This window comes from Centroberyx affinis, unplaced genomic scaffold (genome assembly GCF_046629955.1).
Source record: "Centroberyx affinis isolate AG114_WGS23_722 - 3 ecotype Tasmania unplaced genomic scaffold, CSIRO-AGI_Caff_v1 ptg005249l_1, whole genome shotgun sequence".
In the NCBI taxonomy this organism is placed as follows: Eukaryota; Metazoa; Chordata; class Actinopteri; order Beryciformes; family Berycidae; genus Centroberyx; species Centroberyx affinis.
Genome location: NW_027282613.1, coordinates 1 through 19,145, shown reverse-complemented (window position 1 = coordinate 19,145; position 19,145 = coordinate 1). Strand labels below are relative to the sequence as shown.

At 42.2% G+C, this 19,145-nt stretch overlaps 2 protein-coding genes across 3 annotated transcripts; one reads left to right on the top strand and one right to left on the bottom strand.

Annotated features, from left to right (window-relative positions):
* Positions 1 to 37: 37 nt before the first annotated feature.
* On the bottom strand, positions 38 to 4,719 carry LOC139667022 (myosin light chain 5-like). Of its 2 annotated transcripts, XM_071546399.1 has the most exons (8): positions 4,626 to 4,719; positions 1,701 to 1,784; positions 1,486 to 1,593; positions 804 to 879; positions 606 to 710; positions 398 to 476; positions 274 to 322; positions 38 to 177 (listed from the first exon to the last, which is right to left on the bottom strand). In XM_071546399.1, exons 1-8 carry the CDS (start codon positions 4,692 to 4,694, stop codon positions 73 to 75), a joined length of 675 nt encoding a protein of 224 aa, XP_071402500.1. In that variant the 5' UTR covers positions 4,695 to 4,719; the 3' UTR covers positions 38 to 72. The 2 variants fall into 2 exon arrangements, with proteins under 2 accessions (XP_071402500.1, XP_071402501.1); XM_071546400.1 differs by lacking the exons at positions 1,701 to 1,784; positions 4,626 to 4,719 and adding an exon at positions 3,451 to 3,458 and having other exon boundaries at positions 1,486 to 1,588.
* LOC139667015 (serine/threonine-protein phosphatase 2B catalytic subunit gamma isoform-like) lies at positions 4,466 to 18,900 on the top strand (the record flags this gene model as incomplete). The annotated part of the gene is made up of 9 exons (XM_071546389.1): positions 4,466 to 5,059; positions 12,838 to 13,035; positions 14,625 to 14,749; positions 15,590 to 15,701; positions 15,905 to 16,050; positions 16,190 to 16,329; positions 18,344 to 18,421; positions 18,539 to 18,633; positions 18,775 to 18,900. Coding segments are annotated over exons 1-9 (1,072 nt in total), but the record flags the coding sequence as incomplete, so codon positions are not given.
* Between the last annotated feature and the right edge of the window lie 245 nt (positions 18,901 to 19,145).

Genomic DNA, 19,145 nt, shown 5'->3' with positions numbered 1-19,145 from the left:
TTAATCTTTCACAACAAACCGACTACAGCATTCACATTTACAAGGACACAGGCGTCAACGGTGTTTCACGATCTACTGTTCTTCCTGTTCCTCCCCGTGTGTGATGATGTAACACAGAGATTTGTAATCCAAGTTGCCCGCAGGGTCGATGTTGGACGATTTGAACATCTGCTTGACCTGAAATTGGACAGATTCATAAAAAAAAAAAGTGAGGGGGAAAAAAACCGCTTATTTCAGTATGAACACACCTGATCAGTTAGTTAAACTCTTTACCTCCTCGGATGTGAACTTGTCTGCTTGCGTCATCAGTAATTTCTGTAATCTGAAGGAAAATTGGTATAGTCAGAAGTGTTCATTTTCAACAACTCGTCCCAATTCAAACAATTCGACAACTTACTCGTCTTTGTGTACGAAGCCTTTGGCGTCCGGGTCAAACATTTTGAAAGCGTTCAGGATGGTATCTTCAGGATCCGTGCCTGCACACACACACACACACACACCAAAGACGGTACATGTGACGGGACAGCTTCCTCAGTATCTGTTATGGGACGTTTTTTTTTTTTTTTTTTTTTTTTTTAAAGCACGAGAACTTATTTGGGCCTCACCGTGCAGCTTCTCTCCGAACAGGTTGAGGAACATGGTGAAGTTGATGGGGCCGGTGGCTTCTTTCAGCATGTCTTCCAGCTCCTTGTCCTTCACATTAAGCTTACCTGAGAAAAGAGATTTGTTTAGAAAAATGCGTACAGTAAATAAGGGTAAAAGTGCAGTAAGACATGTAACGTGTCTGTTGTAGAACTACAAACCCAAAGATGCGTATGTGTCTTTGAGATCTTCTTTATCGATGAATCCATCCCGGTTTTGGTCGATGAGTGTGAAGGCCTGACAAGAAGGAATCAGGCCTGTAACTACAGTTCAACAGTTCAATCAATGGTAACGCTGTATTTTCTGGGTCCACAATTTCCTAATAATTTCCTAGAAAGGAACTGTTAATTTCTTGGGAAGTTTCCTGGAAAAGAACCATGAAATGATGTAGGAGTTGTATAGAAAATGTAAGCAGTCTGGTGAGTCGATAAGATACTGTACATTTCTGAAAGAGTTTTCTGGAAAGAACTGCAAAATATAAACTATTTATTGGAAAAATAATAGGCAGAGGTCAGTAATCAGAAGTCATTATTCATATAATTATATAATATCGTTTTTTGTTGAATTCCTTCCTCTAATTTCTAATTTTCTATATAGCTACTACATCATTTTATGGTTCTGTTTTGGAAACTCCAGAAGAAATTGGAGGAATTTCCCACCTACCGCTGAACTCTTTCTCTAGTTCCCCTATAATTAGAACATAATGCCATGGTTCTTTCCAGGAAACTTCCTAAGAAATTAACACTTCCTTTCTAATAAATGTTTAGGAAATTGCGGTCCCGGAAAATAAAGCGTCACCCAATGAATCTGTTGTAAATATGACGTTGCAAACGTGACTTTTACCTCTTTGAACTCCTGTATCTGGGTTTGTTCGAACATGGAGAAAACATTGGAAGAGGCTCTCTGGGCCCTTTTGGCGCCTCCCTCCTTCCTCTTTGTCTTTCTACTTGCCTAAACGGAGAGATCACGGTTATTCTATTCAACCGTTACAGATTACAGATACATTGTAAACTCAAGACTCAAGAAAAAAATAAGAAGGGAATCATTTGAACACATACCATCTCTCTCTTTCTCCCCGTCGGATGCTGCTGCTTCAGTGCGTCTAATGATTTGGGAGGAGAGCGTTTAAATACAGCAGCTGTCTGGGATGGAGAGAGGGGTGTGTGATGTGATGATGGGCAGATTGAAGCGGGGTCTGGGGGGACGAGGCCCCGATCTAACTGGGACCCCCCTCCCGGCCTTGCGAAGTTCTCCATACATGGGCAAGACGTTGGGCGAAACCCTCGGTTCTCCAGAGGCCCGACAACTGCTGCCTCTGATCAAAACCTTTTAAAGTGTTACTATTTATTTCACAGCGGGGGGGGCGGGTGGGGAGAGCTGCTCTTAGACTTAGAGCTGTTTTTTTTTACATTACATTACATTTAATTCATCCATTAAGCTCAGTTGTGAAATAAGAGACAAGTTCAGTTTAGTTGGTTTAGGTAAGACTCCTTGGGGAATTGTAAGAGTAGTAAAAAATAGTTTCAGTTATTTGGCTATCCACACCCTTTGGGAAGATTCATTTTTATTTACAACCAGGAAAATGCTTGAGATACACATCTACTTACATCAGGATAGTTTGAGATTAACATATTCTTTTATTTATAGTTATTGCATTATATATTATTTTAGCACAAGAAAACACATGGTGTTTTTTTCCATTTCATATCTCACAAGGTAGATGCTTAATTCAAAACTTGTGATTCATCACAAAGGTTAGGATCAGCATAGAAATTCTTATTGGAAATATGCCTATTAATATTGATGTTAAAGGGATGGTGGTTGCTTTCTTACTATATTTGATTTAGTTATATTTTCTTCTTTACTTTATTTTAAAAAGGCAGTCCCACTGAGATATAAAAAAAATAATAAAAAATAACTTAACACCTTTTCAAGACAGACCTGGCCAAGAAAGCGGCACGATCACACATTTAGTTTGCAGGCAAGCAAGGTGTGAAAAAGTACAAGCAAAATACAATCACACCAAATTTAACAGCTAAGTGAAATGCGCTATAATAAGTGTGAGAGTACAAAAAGCAGTAGAGCAATTGTTGACCATCGGGACCAGTAGCCAACCCAAAATAAGATCTTTCATCATCATATTCAAGAGACACCAGCTCTTTAGTTTCTGAGCATTTTGCACTGACATTGAAGCAGAGGGAGCAGACTACATGAAAGCCCTTTCGCCAAGTTCAGTCCTGACCTTTGACCTGTGACTGTCGACAGTCATCTCCACCATGTTTTCTGGAGATATAAAACCCCAAAACCAGGATGTTTGTCATGAAAAGGAAGGCAATTATCTTAAAATGAAACCTCAATGTTCAAAATAACTTGAGGTCATACTGTGTGCACTGGTGTCCTGTTGTTTCAGTGTGTTGCTGTCACTGGTGTTACTGTCACTGGTGTTGCTGTTCATTGCCCAGATGATTTGCACCAAAGCTGTATTATTTTACAAGCACTTCTTGAATCTACCCAGGTGTTATAAGCTAATTGTTATTCAGTTTTGGTGGTTCTCTGTCCATTATTATTACTTAGTTAGGCTGTCTAACCTGTCTGTCTTAGGTTATCTGTACAATTCAAAATGAGAAATAACACTGAAAAGTCTGGCTTTTAAGTTTCAACTAACATGACAATAGAGGAAGTACTACTACCTCTGAAAAATCTCTATACAATATGAAGTGTGATGTCTTTTGAGAGTTTTGAGAAGAAAAAAGAAAAGATAATTTCAGTTATCCACATTCCACCATGTTACAGTCATTTCTGTCACACGGGCTCATGGTGCGGTCAGACGGGTGTCCACGTGGCGGTGCTGCAGTCACGCTGGTCGGCCCCACGTTTTGTGTCTTACACCATCCGTTCAGACATTAATGTGATGTTTAATGATGAGCGGTTTGATATAGAGGTTTGCTAACTTTTCACGGGTTTTCACGGTGAGTTTCCATCCCATTAAAGCCCGTCTCCTCTTAAAGAGCTTGTTCGGTGGATTCTGTGACAGTCAGACCCGGAACGTGCCGCTCAGCTGTACGGAGAGGATGTGACGCCAAACTCGATTCAAAAATCTGACAATGTACAAATCATTTGGAGCTACTCTTCAATTCGGCACACAGATAATCACCACTCTGTATCACTAAAGTTAAAACTTTTATAACCAGTTCACACTACCACCTACTAGCCTACCGTATATTTTGGTGGAAGATGATTCTATAAGGTGAAATTTTATTAAATTGATTGGTGAATTTTATGTATGCCGAACTCAAGGTTGGATCCTTGGTGTGCAGAAAATGTCTTATGTAATGTTTTACATGGCATGTGCTTTTGCTGAGAGGCAAGGCAACTTTAAACTGCCAAATTTGAGAATGGAGTTTGGCGCGTTGAGAGAACGGCATGTACTGGACACAAATGCTCATTTCACTACCCACACAGATGTCAAAACAAGTTTTCAGTTTACTCTGAAAAGACTTCCAAGACAATTGTTATATTAATCATCTTAATCATCATCATCATCATCATCATCATTATTATTATTATTATAGTATATTATCATTATTATTTGACATTATTTGTCATTTCAATATTTTTATTTTATACATTTTATTTTAATTTAGCATAGCCTATAATTTGAATCTCGTTCTGACCCCCCCTCCCACGCACACACCCACACACACGCCCACACCTTCTAGAGTGTCAGCAAACAAGTGAATGACCCGCGCAGGAGGCTGTGAATGCGTCGCATTAATATTACATTAATACTACACTACCCACAGCTCCACGCGTTGGACATATACAGCCATGTTGTAGGAAATCCGCTTGTGGTGGATTATTGTAATCCGACAGAGGGTCTGGACGACACATCGGATCACGACAAAAACCAAAGCCCAGCGGCCTGTAACAGATGCACCTCGTCCAAGAATAAAGGGATAAAATTAAGATATGATCTGACGTACTCTTTGGGACATCTGAAGGAGCCATTGGCAGCGCCTGGGGATCGTTTCCTGGACTAGTCGATTCATCATTTGACAGAAATTGACAGCAGCTTGGCATCACTGCACCGTAGGGCAGAGAAGGCAGGAAAAGCTTTAATTTGTTGGTTAAAGAGATCTCCCCCCCTTTCCCTTCCCCGTCAGGTTTAACTCCAGTCTAGATCGGCTTCACTGCTCCAGCCTGGTTGCCCTGTCGCAGGAGTGAAGCGCTGCTGCTCCGAGGTGCTAAAACACAACTAGCTAGCACGGCTAGCTCACTTTAGCTGGCTAGCTAGCTAGTAAGGAATTTATCAAGTTTAGTTAGGAATTTAGCAAATTTTCCGACGCACAACCCAGAGGGAGGAGGATGTCGGCGAAAGACCAAAACAAACTCTCTACCGTTGAACGACCCATCAAAGGTATTTATTGTGTGCTTTTATTTCTTTAAAGCTAATGTTTTTTTCTTCTGGTTGCAGGAAGTTAACGGTAGCTGCTGTTGGAGCTAGTTTGCTAATATGAGCAGGGTAGCTTAACTCGCCGCTGGACGAAAAGCCAGCTCTGTTAACAGTTAATTTACTCAGGTTTTTACCAAGCCCGATGGATCATGATGCTTACTACTCCCTCTCCCCATCAAGGGAAAGCGGTAGCTAGCCAGGTTATGTAAGTTAATCAATCCAGTAGCTAATAAGCTAGCTGTGTAGCTTAGCTCTCTACAGTGCCAGATGTCAGCAATGTATTTGACATCCACATTCAGTTCAGGTTCACTAAACAAGTTAGTACGACGCCCGGACACCTGGTCTTTATTTTTTTAAATAAATACTGTACTGTTACGATATAGGAATGTGTTTTAATACGGTAACGTTAAGTGGTGAAACAATTTATGACTGTCCATGGAGTGGATATAAATGCACTGCTGCAGTGTTTGTGAACTTGACTGAATGCAGGAGGTGTGTGTCTCCTTTTCTTTCTTGGGCGCGAGCAATGGACCGTGCTGTGTGATTGATGGGGGGGTTTCAGTAGTTAGCTAGCTAGCAGGTTAGTTAAGTGTGTGTCTGTGGGTTGGGGGTACGTATGATAGGCTCAGTGGGTTAGGGAGGCTTAGGAGTGTAAAGCTGCAGGAGAGCATGAGATCATTAAACCTGCCCTCCTAAGGCTGCCAGCCAGCCACGGAGCCCATCTCACACACACACACGCACGACCCACGCACCCACCCACTATTGACTATGGTTTGGCTCTATGTGTTGGTTACCTCTAGTTTCCGGGTAGCCTAGTTCTATCTCATTATCTGCTCACCTGTCAGACTTGTCTCACACAGGAAACGAGCCTACAGGTTTCTGTCATGTGGGCCTCCAGCCTACCTTGGCCAGTCCCTTCTGCTCACTGACGCCAATAGATCACATTTGCAGCCTGTCCTCTGTGTATGTATGTGAATGCGTGCGCAAGACATAATGGCAATCAGATGTTTTTCATAAGAAGTGAAGTTAATGGAATTGGTGACATGTGATCAGCCTTGTGTTGTTTTTCCCCGAGCCCATATACTCACAGTCCATCAGCGCTGCCTGTGCTGACTGGCACTGCACCAGCTGGGGGCATCCTACTGTTCCCACAGCAGCCCCTGACTCTTCAGCTCCTGCCACTGTGGACAGTGGTCTGTGGTCCTGCCCTCCGGTCTTTAGAGACCAATGGATCTCAGATCTGGTCTTGATGCTTTGACCTTTTGGCTTAGTTACCGATGGTAATCGAATCAGTCCGGCCATTTGCATTGCCTGGCATGTGTAATGATTCTGTCCTCATTCATGATTGATGGACCTGGACCTTGCGATGGAGCTCTACTGTGGCACCAGGTTTAGTGTCCTGTCGTGGGCCCTATGGTGGAGCTCTGCTCGGGGCCCTGTCCTGCGTCTTGTGATAAGACTCTGCCTTGGGCTCCTATTTGTCTGGCCAAGAGTGATGTCTGTAATAACAAAGAAAGCAGGCAATAAGAGATGCCATTGATAAAGCCGTCACACTAATAGCATGGTAACTAGCACTAACAGTAACTGCATTACTGCCCAGCCACAGCATTTGAAGGCAGGTTTGGAATGTTACTGCCATCACCGCCATAGCGGCTGTTTTCCTTTGATATACTCTGTTTTCACCTTTTTCTAGATAAACGTTACCACAAGGTGAACCTTACCATGTCATTTTCAAATAATAATTAATCGTAGTCATAGATGTTGTTTTGTTCTCCCATCTTTGTATCTGCCACACTCCACTGAGACTCCTTTATGAATTACACCATTAACGCAATGCGCTGATAACTTGCCTCCATTGCTCTTGGAGAGAAGTGGAGCAGTCAGTAGTCTGAGCCCAAATAGATTAAAGAGTTTGATAGTTTTCAATTAAAGTCTTGGTTTCAGCAAGCTTAATCATGATGTCTACAGAAAATGCAGACAAAAGTTAACCGTAGCCTATTTTATTTGTTTGAAAATTTTATAGGTGATTTTATTTACAAGAGCTTATAGCTGCTGTGTAGTGAGTCATAGCCAGGTTAGAGCTTCAGGCCATAGTGTAATTATTGTTATGTTGTGTTTTGGTCCCATTTTGGCCCCGTTTGAATAGGGATGCATGTTTAAAATAATTTTCCATTTCCACATTCACTCACATGAATGAAAATGATAAGGCAGAATAGGCAAAATGATAGTTCTGGCAGGGGACAATCTTGCTGCAGTCAGCACCTTGGACAGCTGGCCCCAAAATTTCACTTGTCCTACAGATGAACTTACTTGTCCAAACTGTTTGCTACATCATACATGAACTTTACGCCTGCAGTACCACTATCAACAGTGTTAACTGGCGGTCAAACGCAAGATCACTTTTACCCTCACTTGTGAAAAAACCCAAGATACCCAAGCTCCTCCACTTGGAGCAGCTACTCTCTCCACTCCTGAATGGGAGTGGCCACCTTTTTTCAGGAGAGAACCGTTGCCTTGCCACACTTCAAAGATAAGTGAGTTTGAGCAACATGACTACCCAACAAAGAACGTATAACATGGGAGAGAAAGATTAAAAAATAATTACAATTATTTGACATATTCAACAATGTTGAAAAAATCATTTTATAGAATTATCCATTGTCAATTCATCACAAGATTCATGCTACCAAGCCTGCTTCTTCTCTTACTTTTTGTCTGTATTTTGAAAATTGCGCATACATTTCTCAGTTTGACAAATCCTCAAGGAAGCCTTCAAAACAAAGATTTGAGTACAACAAAGTGTGGAAATGTATTAGTAATGTAGATAATCGACTTGGCTTACTAAGAGAGTCCAACAAACTTGCTCAATCTGTGTCAAGTCAGCCACAATAAAAAAAAAACAAACATAGGACTTGAGTCAAAATATTCTAAATTAAACCCATATTAACGAACATACATTGCAATGTTTTGTTTGAGTAAAACGTTTCAAAATTAAATTCTAGAATGTATGTAAGGATAATGTTCTTTTAAAAAAAATAAAAATAATAATCCATAGCTATTCCACACTGGTTCCTAAAGGTTATAGAATCAGAGCTCCAGTACCAAAAGTGACACATTTCATGCTTTTATTTTGAAGGCGAAAGGTCCTTACTTGTGGTGTTATTTTATATTTATCTCTGGCTGACTTGATACTTCCGTCCAGTAAAACACCCCGGTGGTGAAGATGGCAGAGTGTCTTCACAGTTGGTGTAAATTGGTTAGTCTAGCACAGCGTTAGCATCGGTGCTTGTAGCCTGAGATAACTGTTCATGTCAGTTCTGTCAGTTGGTGTGAAGATGATGACGAGATGGCAATGTTTAGCTTTCTTATGAGCCTTAACGTTTCGGTGTCCTCACGCCTGACGTGTGTCACCACATAGTCATAACGTTAAGTTTCAACTTACGTTAGTTAACCATTCAGACAGCGGAGAAACGCTTAGATGCTAGCGCTTGGGCTGCCAGGCAGCCAGTCAGGAACCTGTTTGAGGAGTCATTGTTTTACTTTGATCTGATTCGCTCATGGTCAGAGAGAGCGTACGGTGGCCAGCAGGACAAAGTTTGTCCACTGGCAAAGACCAACGACTATAACCAAGGGATTTAACAGTTATCTCCAAAAGCTGCTGTAACCCTTATTGATTTATCCACCAAAGACAAATTTTACTGACATTTGGCGCTTGGTGGATGTTAATTTTGGACCTTGGTTGCAGCCCTAGTTTAGGCATAGGCTGAATACATTGCAAACTTTGCAACAGAAGAGTGTTTGAGCATAGTTGTGATGGAAACAAAGTTTTCCTCAGCCACTGGCAGGAGCATTGCATCACTTTGACAACGTGCCTAAATGCCTCGCCCTATAGGTATTGGCCCCTGAATGACTGGTTCGATTATCTTGTCCCATCAAAATCACCGGCCGTGTCGATAGTCCGCTTGGTTTCTTCTGTACAGGAACCCAATTGGTGACACACCGTGCTGCGGATGAACCAGTTCAGGGGCGCTGACATGATTGGCTGAATCTGCGCGACCTGGTTTGGTTTCAGAGTTGTACACTAACTAGATCACTGGGCCAGGAGAGTGTGTATGGACGCCGGCACGTGCCTTCTGAAATACTTTCAGTCTGCGGATATGGAGGTAGAGAGCGGAGGGAATTATGTACTCGAGTGTGTGTGTGTGTGTGTGTGTATCTGCGTGACAGCGGGTGAGATTGTGAGATTAGTGAAGCCCCAGTTGAGTGATAAAAGCGAGGTGCAGCACTGACCAATGTGACACACCTGATTCATTTGTCGGTAGAAACAGATTTTTGGTTTTCTCCCCACAAATCGCCCCATTTGTCTTTCCTCTTACGCCTCTCCGTCTCTTCTCTCTATCCGTCTACCTCTCTCTCGAGCCATGCCACTGCAGTGCAACACTAATCTTGGCCTACAGTCAATCATAGCCTGTTAAACAAACCTTTTGATTTACAGTTTTCATCATTTCTTTCAGCAATAGCAAGCAGTCCTGAGCACACATTTGCTTAAATGTGTACAGAAACACACGGCACAAGCGCTTTCTTTAGATAGATCTACCGAATCCAAATGAAATGAGGGCGTTTTGGGGAATTAAGCTGTGCGGCATTTCCTCCAGGGACTGGTTCATACTGCCAAACTATTACCCTTTGTCTTCATTTCTAGCCTTGACATGCCATCATGGTCTTTGTGGGGAATTTCTTCTACTGAACTGATAGCATAATTCTGAAGGCATGAAGTCGGCCTCAGTGTAAATCAGGAATATCACCTACTGCCTTTTCAAATGTAGCATCTAGAAAAGAGCTTTTGATGGACTATTGTTGGCTTTTCTTACTAAAATATAAGGGATTCTGTAAAATAGATGATTTAGAAAATGTGACTTTGCTCATATTTGTGGGAAAGTAACAGTGGAGAATGTTTTAAATGTCAGTTTTGCTACTTTCAATGTCTGATATACACTATAGTGATTTAATATAGGCTACATATCTAGCTCATGCTCATGAAAGCTTTTACATTTGCTCTTCTAAACACCCGGTGTTGGTGGCTCTTTCCTGGAAAAAAACCATGTAGTGCACAGGAGGTGATGCGCTTTACCTTTCCACTTTGTTTGGAATAAACAGAGGAATATAATGGGTAGTTAGCATGAGTCACCGTGACCAAACGGACAAAGAAAAGAGCACCACCTACAGAAGCTCAAACTATACCCAACAGAAAATCAGAGGAAAAAGACACTGCGGTACACGACTCACTGTTTGATTGACAGGTGATCAGTGGGAAGTGCAGTGCAGAAACACCACAGCAATGAGCACTTAGCAACAAAGATGGAGACAAAGTTTGAAAAAATTATACCATACATATTCATTATCAACAATAGACAAGCTGGACTCAGACACACATAGTAATACTATAGGGATATTACAGTGATTTTTCACTGTTTTTTTCAGGCTGTCTTTTTTTCTCTGGGCTTGATTGCTCTGTAGCCTAGTTTGCTATCTGTCTTATCTGTGCCTATAAATGAATTCATAGCCTTAAGTAACCGTTTATTGTGCCAGGGCTTCAGTTTCCTCATCGAAGCCGCAGACTGAAACGAAAAATGTGACTTGACTGACACGCCCTCTCAACTCGCCAAGCTAGTCACAGCTTACCAAGAATTACGTGCTTGTTTTTTTGGGTTTTTTTTTTACACCCACCATGATGCATAGAACTCCTGCTTGAGGAACTGCTTCGCCAAGTTTGAACTCTCCACCGTTCGGTTCAAGTCTGATCATGCAGTACTTGCACCATTCCTTATCTGAGCCTGAGTCAGTGATGTTTCTGTCAAGACCGAGCAGGTCGATCTTGGCAGTGTTCAACTGATGTTTAAGAAGACCTTGTGTGATGGTTGCAGTCATGCCTGGTTATAGTCCATGTCAGTACCGTCACTGGTCACAGTTGTTTGGCACATTTGAATAGGGATAGGAATAGGCAAGTCATTTCCCAAATCCACATTCATTCATGTTGACGAACAAAGAATTAGTGTTCATGAGGCATGAATGGGCCTATGTTAGAAAACAGCAAATTTCAGTGGTGCTGAAAAAAGGTTTGTGTATTTTTGTTCAAACTTGAGTCAAAATGTTTCAGTGTCAACATTTAACTGACACTAATGGGCATACTAGAGCAGGGGCAACAAGAGGCACTTGAGCTGCTTAATGTCCTGCCATAATCACCATGATATATTAAACTTTAATTACTACATTAGCAAATATCTCTATGTCAACATACTTGTCTTCACATAACACATAGATGGTATTAATATAACTCTCAAAGCATTAAGGAGCAGGTTAAGGTGCAGTAGTGCATGTGCACTATGGTGGCGGGACAGAAAAATGCACAATGTTGGCCATGCAAGTTATTTAAATGCTAGTTATGGCAGGGAAATGTTGCTGCAGACAGCACCACCCTCTCTCGCCTCTCCAAGTACTGGCTGATATAACAAAGCCACTATTATGTATTGCAACCATTTTTGTAATTTAATAGGTCAACAAAACGTAACCCTAACCAAACCCTAATCAAAGAAGTCCTGTTTGCTGTAGTTTGCTAGAAATCTCACTGTCAGCAACCTTCACAGCATCAGATAGCTAGTACACAACAACAGTGGCTTGACTGGAAGCAGCTAGCTACATGGCTGACTTTCGTTAGCTGTCAGAACTGACTGATGTGTTACCAACATATCAGAATGCCTGTCATTCTGTAATACCAGTAAAACCAGTAATTCACTATTTCTATAGCACATGTCTGCAGTCAGAGAGAAACACACCAAGCAGTACATCCCAGTTCATGTCCATGTCCACATGTAATGAAAAGGGTTTCTAGTATCTATACATCATGTTTTAGGGCTAAGTGGCATGTCCGTGTCATCACAGCACTCATACGTTTGCTTCTTCTGATACATCATAGGTCTTGACTGCCTATGTGTTGTTTTAACAGCGCCTTGAAATGCTAGCAAGGTGAGTCATATCTTTTCCAGTAAAAAACAGCATAAAGAGCCAGTGTGTTGTTAATTTCACTTTTCCCAGTGCAGGGATTCCCCTGCCAAACACGTGATTCTTCCCCGTACTCCGCTGTCGCCTACGACTCACTCTGTTAGCGAGACAAAATTTTCTGCTTCACTTGATAGATAATGCTCGAGGCGATCCTCGCCGCCAGGGTACGATTCAAGTTCAGTTCAGCATGATCGACTTGATTACCCTACGAAGAACATGGAGACAAATGGGGAGTTCCCATGTCAGATTGCTGGAAAAAATGGTTTAGTCATAGGTTCAATACGTTGCAAGCAGTTGCAATGGGAAACAGTCTCTGTGTATAATTGTGAAGGAAACCAGTTTTGTTTTTCCAACACTTTCCCCAGCGGTAATACGCCAGTAACGTCACTCTGTTAGCATGCTAAGAGACATTCTGCACCATCACAGCTTTATTTGACCTCAGTTACTAAGCAGTCAGTACAACAGATTCAACAGTATTTCCATGTGCAGAGAAATCTGCTTCATGTTTTTCATAAGATCAGCTCTGACGATTGGACAATTTTGAAACCACTAATGTAGAGTGAAAATGTTTTGTTTTTTGTTAGTCTGCCAGTGTGTGTGTGGAGGTGTTGAGAAGCTATGTGTGTTTAACCCTTCTCCGTCTCTTTTCTCTCTGTCTGTCTTGTGTGTGTTTGTGTGTGCAGCGGTGCCATATCCTCCCGGTACACGCCTGACGGTCAGAGACCTGTATGTAGATGGGAGGCCCAGTGTGGAGCTGTTAAAGGGCCATCTGGTGAAGGAGGGCCGGCTGGAGGAGGAGGCCGCTCTACGAATCATCAACGAGGGAGCGAGCATCCTCCGCCAGGAGAAATGTATGCTGGAGGTGGAAGCCCCCATCACAGGTAAGCCTGACCTCTGACACTTGATCCAGGGCTGTACGATTCTGGATAAAAATACAATCCCTATTTTCTTGCTTAGAACAAAGATCATGATTCTATCTCACGATTCTTAGGGAAAACAATTTTTAATAGACAGACAGAAACGCAACAAAAAATGTGACAGTGACTGATATGGGACTGTCACATCAACTGTCAGTCAGTCAGTCATCACTTCGTCAGATGGCCACTCGAGGGCGTCTTTGGCTGTGAGATGCAGTGTTTCTCATACAGAGGCTCATGTATGGCTCTGCCACAAAATCAAAAGTTGGTCAATGTATAGAAATGGATCTAAATCGATCTCTTTTTTTTTGTCTGTTTATTGGTATTTTAGTTAACAAACAGTAAGCAGTGTATACAAATTATATAAAATATTACAAAAACAGTACAGAATTTGCATACACAGACACACATAAAAATAAGACACGTACAGAACATATACAGTTTACAGTATAAATATCAATCAAGCTGCTTTCTAAATCGATCTCTAATGCGCCTGACGTCATGTCAAGTTTGTCATGTGGAGATGTACAGACAGCAGACCAGCAGCATTGAACTCAATCCACTGAGTCTCCCGGTGTCAAAAGTGAAAGTTAATATTCCACACTCTGCTTTAAACTCGCCTGTGTTAGAAACAGGATTTGTAAACAGCAACATGTCTTCTGCTGCCCTACAAACTTTAACGGTAGGTAACGGTATTACCTTGTGGTTTTTAAGTAACGTTAGTGGAATTAGGTAAAGTTAATTTACTAATAACAGTGTCGTAATACTTCAATGCATTGAATTGAATTGAACACACACGCCATGGGCCAGTTCGAGATATGTGCTTGTTTTTTTACAGACAAAATAGCCATCCACTTGCGTCTCTCGTCTTCTCTCATTTAGCACACAACCTTTGAACAAGTGTTTTCCTCTGTGTGTCTGCTGTTCTCTGTTCTGTCTCTGCATGTGCACATTTCGTCACATGGCGTAACACAGTGTTGTCATTTGTTGATGCAACTTGGGGAGAAAATAGGAGCGCTTGGTTTGATGCAACAGATACCCCTAGTGAACATGCGGCAGAATCGTAATCATTTAGGAATGAGACCGCATAGAGCTATAAATCACGATTTTAGTACGGTTAATCGTGCGGCCCTAACTTGATCCCATTGTAGCAGGAGTGGATTTCTCTAAACCGCCTCCAGCATGGAGATCACTTTAACTTCAGCAAGTTAAGACAAAGACGACCCGTGTGTGCCAGGGCTTTCTGGAAACTCAGCCAATTTCACTGATCTACCCTGTCTCAGATGTAGCAATCTATTTCTATAGCTGCCCTCCCTGACATGTGGCGTAGCTTAGGTATCCAGCCCTCCTCCACCCTCATCCCCGCTGCCTATTTTTGTCTCGGCCTACACTGTCTGCGTGCCTTATTGTTTCCCCACTGGTACCCTTTTCTTCTTATGTTTCTCTCATTCCTTCGAACCTTTGGAACTCTCGCTGTCTTGCTAAGCGTGAAATACTTGATATGTACTTATAGGATCAAACTTTGGGAAAATAACCTGTGCGTGTCTCTCTAGTGTGCGGAGACGTCCATGGCCAGTTCTTTGACCTGATGAAGCTGTTTGAGGTGGGCGGATCCCCCAGCACTACCCGCTACTTGTTCCTCGGGGACTATGTAGATCGAGGGTACTTCAGCATTGAGGTAGGTGTGGCTTAACACGCACGCGTTTGTGTCTCTGCGTCTGCCGTTTCATCTGACATTTGGAGCGGCGGCCTGGTACTTTTTGGTCTTGGGTCGCGTGGCTTAGGAGAACGTCTTTAAATAGAAGGTAGTATGAAATGAAAGGCACACTAACATACAAATCTGTGTCTGTGTCTTGCCCTCCTAGCTGCTACACTGACCCCCCCCCCCCCACCCCACCGCCACCACCTCTAACAGACACATGCACATGCACAAACACACACTCACAAGTGTACATGCACACAAAAGCCTTGGATGTCGCCTCTAGGCTCTGTCTGTGTCCCATTTCCCAACCAATGTGAGGGAAGCACTGAAGCTGCCACTGTGTTTTTCTGCAAGTGAGTCTAACTTAGTCTAGCTATGGCTGGCATGACATTTTTATTGGCTGCTGTCATGTTTCCTTGTTAGGGTCAGTGGATATCCTGGCAGCAGCGACTCCACCACAGAGAAGCACATTATCCACTTTCGAAGACTTTGTCAGGATTAGGGTTAACTGCTCATTCAGGATATTCCATAATCCCGTCGCTAGATTTTGGAATATCAGAACGGTCCATTGAACTACATTAATTTAGAGCTAATTTATCCTCAGAGAGCCACAGCACCAATTTAGACTACTTAACTGTGTTGCCCAGCTCTGAATGTTACACCGAACTTCATTTTCCAGTTCAGGATACTCCATAGAACTACTTTAGTAGTACTTTAGTAAACTTACATGTCTTACAAGTGTTCCCTTTTAAGGTTTCATGTAAGGATTCACTGTAAGATTCTGTGTCTTGACACCCTTGGCATGTCTCCCTGCAGTGCGTACTGTACCTGTGGACTCTGAAGATCAACCATCCCAACACTCTCTTCCTCCTCAGAGGCAACCATGAGTGCCGGCATCTCACAGAGTACTTCACCTTCAAACAGGAGTGTAAGTTACTCTGGTCTAGCCTTAAATCCCTTTGTTGTTGTCATAATTTATCTTGGCAAGTCCTTGCCATAGGCAAACTTCTTATCTCATTATATCAGTCGGTTCTGTTTGGGAGTGGTAGGTGCAACAGTGTGTATTTTAAAAGGCTTTGTTGCAACAGGCTTGTGAATTTACCAGACTTGTGTGTGTGTGTGTGTGTCCAGGTAAAATAAAGTACTCGGAGCGTGTATATGATGCTTGTATGGAAGCATTTGACTGCTTGCCCCTGGCTGCGCTCCTCAACCAGCAGTTCCTCTGTGTGCATGGAGGTCTGAGCCCCGAAATCACCTGCCTGGATGACATACGGAAGGTAACGCTCTAATTCTCAACCCTAGTCTGGCTCTCTTTAAGGAGTTAGTCTGGACTAAGATCTAACACATAAGTCTATTTAAATGGGTTACCCTGTGTGTAATTTGGTCAAACTCTGACGGTGGTTCTGCTGTGTGTAGCTGGACCGGTTTAAGGAACCACCGGCATTTGGGCCCATGTGTGATCTGCTGTGGTCGGACCCAGGAGAGGACTACGGCTCGGAAAAGACCCAAGAACACTTCTGCCACAACAGTGTCAGAGGCTGCTCTTATTTCTACAGGTACTGTAGAATATTCATGGCTCTCATTGCTGTTGTAAATTTTGGGGAAAAAAAGCCTTAAAAGTAGTGGTCAACTGCTTTCATAAGCAATTGGTCATCTGTGGATGTGACCATTGGTTATGGCTGAATATGCTCTTATTCAGTGTTCTCTGCACTGTCTCAATATTTGTGTTGATTTTGCAATGTTGGCACTGCATGGAAGTCATGGAGAGGTGAAGGCTGCCACCTCAAAAGCACCTAATTGAAACCTTCATCCTGCATTAGTTTGTTTTAGTAGCATGACATTTCAGTGATTTGTTTAGAAATCACACAAAATGTCAACAATTCTATCACCATTCCAGAAAATCTATTAGTAATTCTAGCAGGTGTTCTGGTGCTGTTCCCTCTGGCACTGCGTCCTACTCATTCACTGGTCGATACACAGACAACCTGCCTGCTCCTCACACTCAGAGACTGTGAGGCTTGTTTCGTTGCGTTGCAGTTCTTCATTTCCACCCTGTGACTAGAAGTTTTTGAAACTGAATCTGTAGTTCTAGGATCAAGAATAAAATCCCAGACCTCCTGTGTAAAAGCCTCAACCTTAATTGATCTCTAATTTTAGCACGTTTTGCCTCTCTTGTACTTGAGTTTAAGCAGCCTTCTTAACTGTCATGACAACCAAGGTGACTGGGAAGAGACAGCAGTGCTGCAGGAGCATCTATTCACCAGGACGGAAACACAAGGCTCACCTGTCAGTCTGGAGGGCTGGAGAACATTTTGGAAAAAATTGTCAATTGAAATTGACATTTTAAATATTACAGATATTTAACAGTTAAAACTGTCTATCTCCCTCATGAATATCCATGAATAGCAACTGAAATGACTATCTAACATGCTGCAATTGAAGCTCCTAGATTTTAGAGAATGGCTTTTACAGGTTACAAAAGAGAAGAATATCTTTCCCCAGGCCAGCCTTTGACCTCCCCCAATCCTAGTGACAATATCTAATTCTGGCAACAACATCTTAGTTTCTCTTCCAGTACATACAGTATGCACTAATGCAGTTTTTGGTACCTAGCAAATGTTAAATTAGCAATAGTATCGATTTGATTTAAATTTAACTCAAAAAGACAATGAGTAACAACTATGGAGGAATTATTCAGACTAAATTAAATAAATTAATTGTGAAATGTCAAATATATTTATATCAGAATAATTAGTTTAAAGTTGCAGTAAGCGATTATTATTGTTGCAAGGTGTAGCACGTACAATCAAATAAATATATCTGTCCACTCCATCAAATTTGAATTTTACTGAAACTCTCCAGGTTTGCTGGTTACACCATCAACAGTGTCATAGGGGAGGCTGATATCTTTGTAAATGCCTCAGAGAAGCTCTCAACCTTCTCTAAGAAATCAAACCATGACCAGTTGCTTCCATTTTGTTTGCTGAAGCTGTCTGCTATCTCCTGCTATATCATATAAAATCTCTAAGTAAACATTTGTCCTGGGTGCAGCCATTTTGAGGTAGGCACGATTCAAGCTCAACCGCCACTCAAAAGTCAGAACCGGTTAGAACCCGCCCATTGGCTTTGATGGATGAAGTTGACAGATATATCTATTCCATTGCACACACCACATCTTGTGACACTGAAATAAGTAAATGTATTAATAGATGAATGGACAAATAAATATTATATATGAAATTGTTTTAAATTATTTCTCCATGTAGAACAAGCTGATTTGAGTCCTTGAATTGAATTGGCAAAACCCTAAAAGTCATGGAAAGGTGTTTGAATTTGATGTGTGAGTAGGCGCAGGAACCTCCAACACTTCTCTCAGCTTCATCTTTGTTCTCATGTCTCAGCACAAAGAGGCTGTCACCAAACTATTTTATTAGTTAGTTTTTTATTACACTGGCTCTGGTAAAAGCAAAAACTCTTCATGGGATAATAAAACGGCTAAATGCTTGTTCTGTCTTGACCAACTTTGATGTTTGTTCACCACTAACGGCACATTGTTCTTCTGTTTATCAGTTACCCAGCAGTATGTGACTTCCTGATGAACAATAATCTGTTGTCTGTAATACGAGCACATGAAGCCCAAGATGCAGGGTGAGTAGGGATGCTGGCAGCGCCGCCGACGCACGTTTTCTACCATCTATGAATCCGTCCTGCTGGAGCAACCGGGCATTTTGATTGGCTAATAACCTCTGTCTCTCTCTCTCTCAGGTATCGAATGTACAGGAAAAGTCAAACGACAGGCTTCCCTTCTTTAATTACAATCTTCTCTGCTCCTAACTACCTGGACGTGTACAATAACAAAGGTAAGAGAAGTGTGCCGTGTAGGACAGAAACCCTGTGGTTGGAAACCTTACAAGAATCAGGAACTGTATGAACACGGGGTTTATGAATTCTAAGGGTTAATGTGTGTGTGTGTGTGTGTGTGTGTGGTGATCTCTCCTCAGCGGCGGTGCTGAAGTACGAGAATAATGTGATGAACATCCGGCAGTTCAACTGCTCTCCTCACCCCTACTGGCTGCCCAACTTCATGGACGTCTTCACCTGGTCCCTGCCCTTCGTTGGAGAGAAAGGTTAGTTCTAGTTGAAGCGCATCATGGACTGAGGATGGATCTGAGGCCAACATGTGGTGCAGCTACTACATTCTGTCCACATCAGCTGTAAACCAGAAGAGGGTATCTAATAGTGCCAAAAGGGAATTTTCATTTTCAGTTGCACAGGTGACGGCTCTTACGACGACTCTAATCAAAACATATTAAGCTGCGGTTGCCTGGCGAGTTGTCAGAAAACAGGTTGTGCTTTCGGCCCAGCTGGTGTG

Coding starts and splice junctions, on each gene's coding strand:
- LOC139667022 (XM_071546399.1), bottom strand. CDS start 4,694: ATGATGAATCGACTAGTCCAGGAAACGATCCCCAGGCGCTGCCAATGG. Junction 880..1,485: donor AGATACAGGAGTTCAAAGAG/GTAAAAGTCACG, acceptor CCTTCTTGTCAG/GCCTTCACACTCATCGACCA. Junction 711..803: donor AGACACATACGCATCTTTGG/GTTTGTAGTTCT, acceptor CTCTTTTCTCAG/GTAAGCTTAATGTGAAGGAC.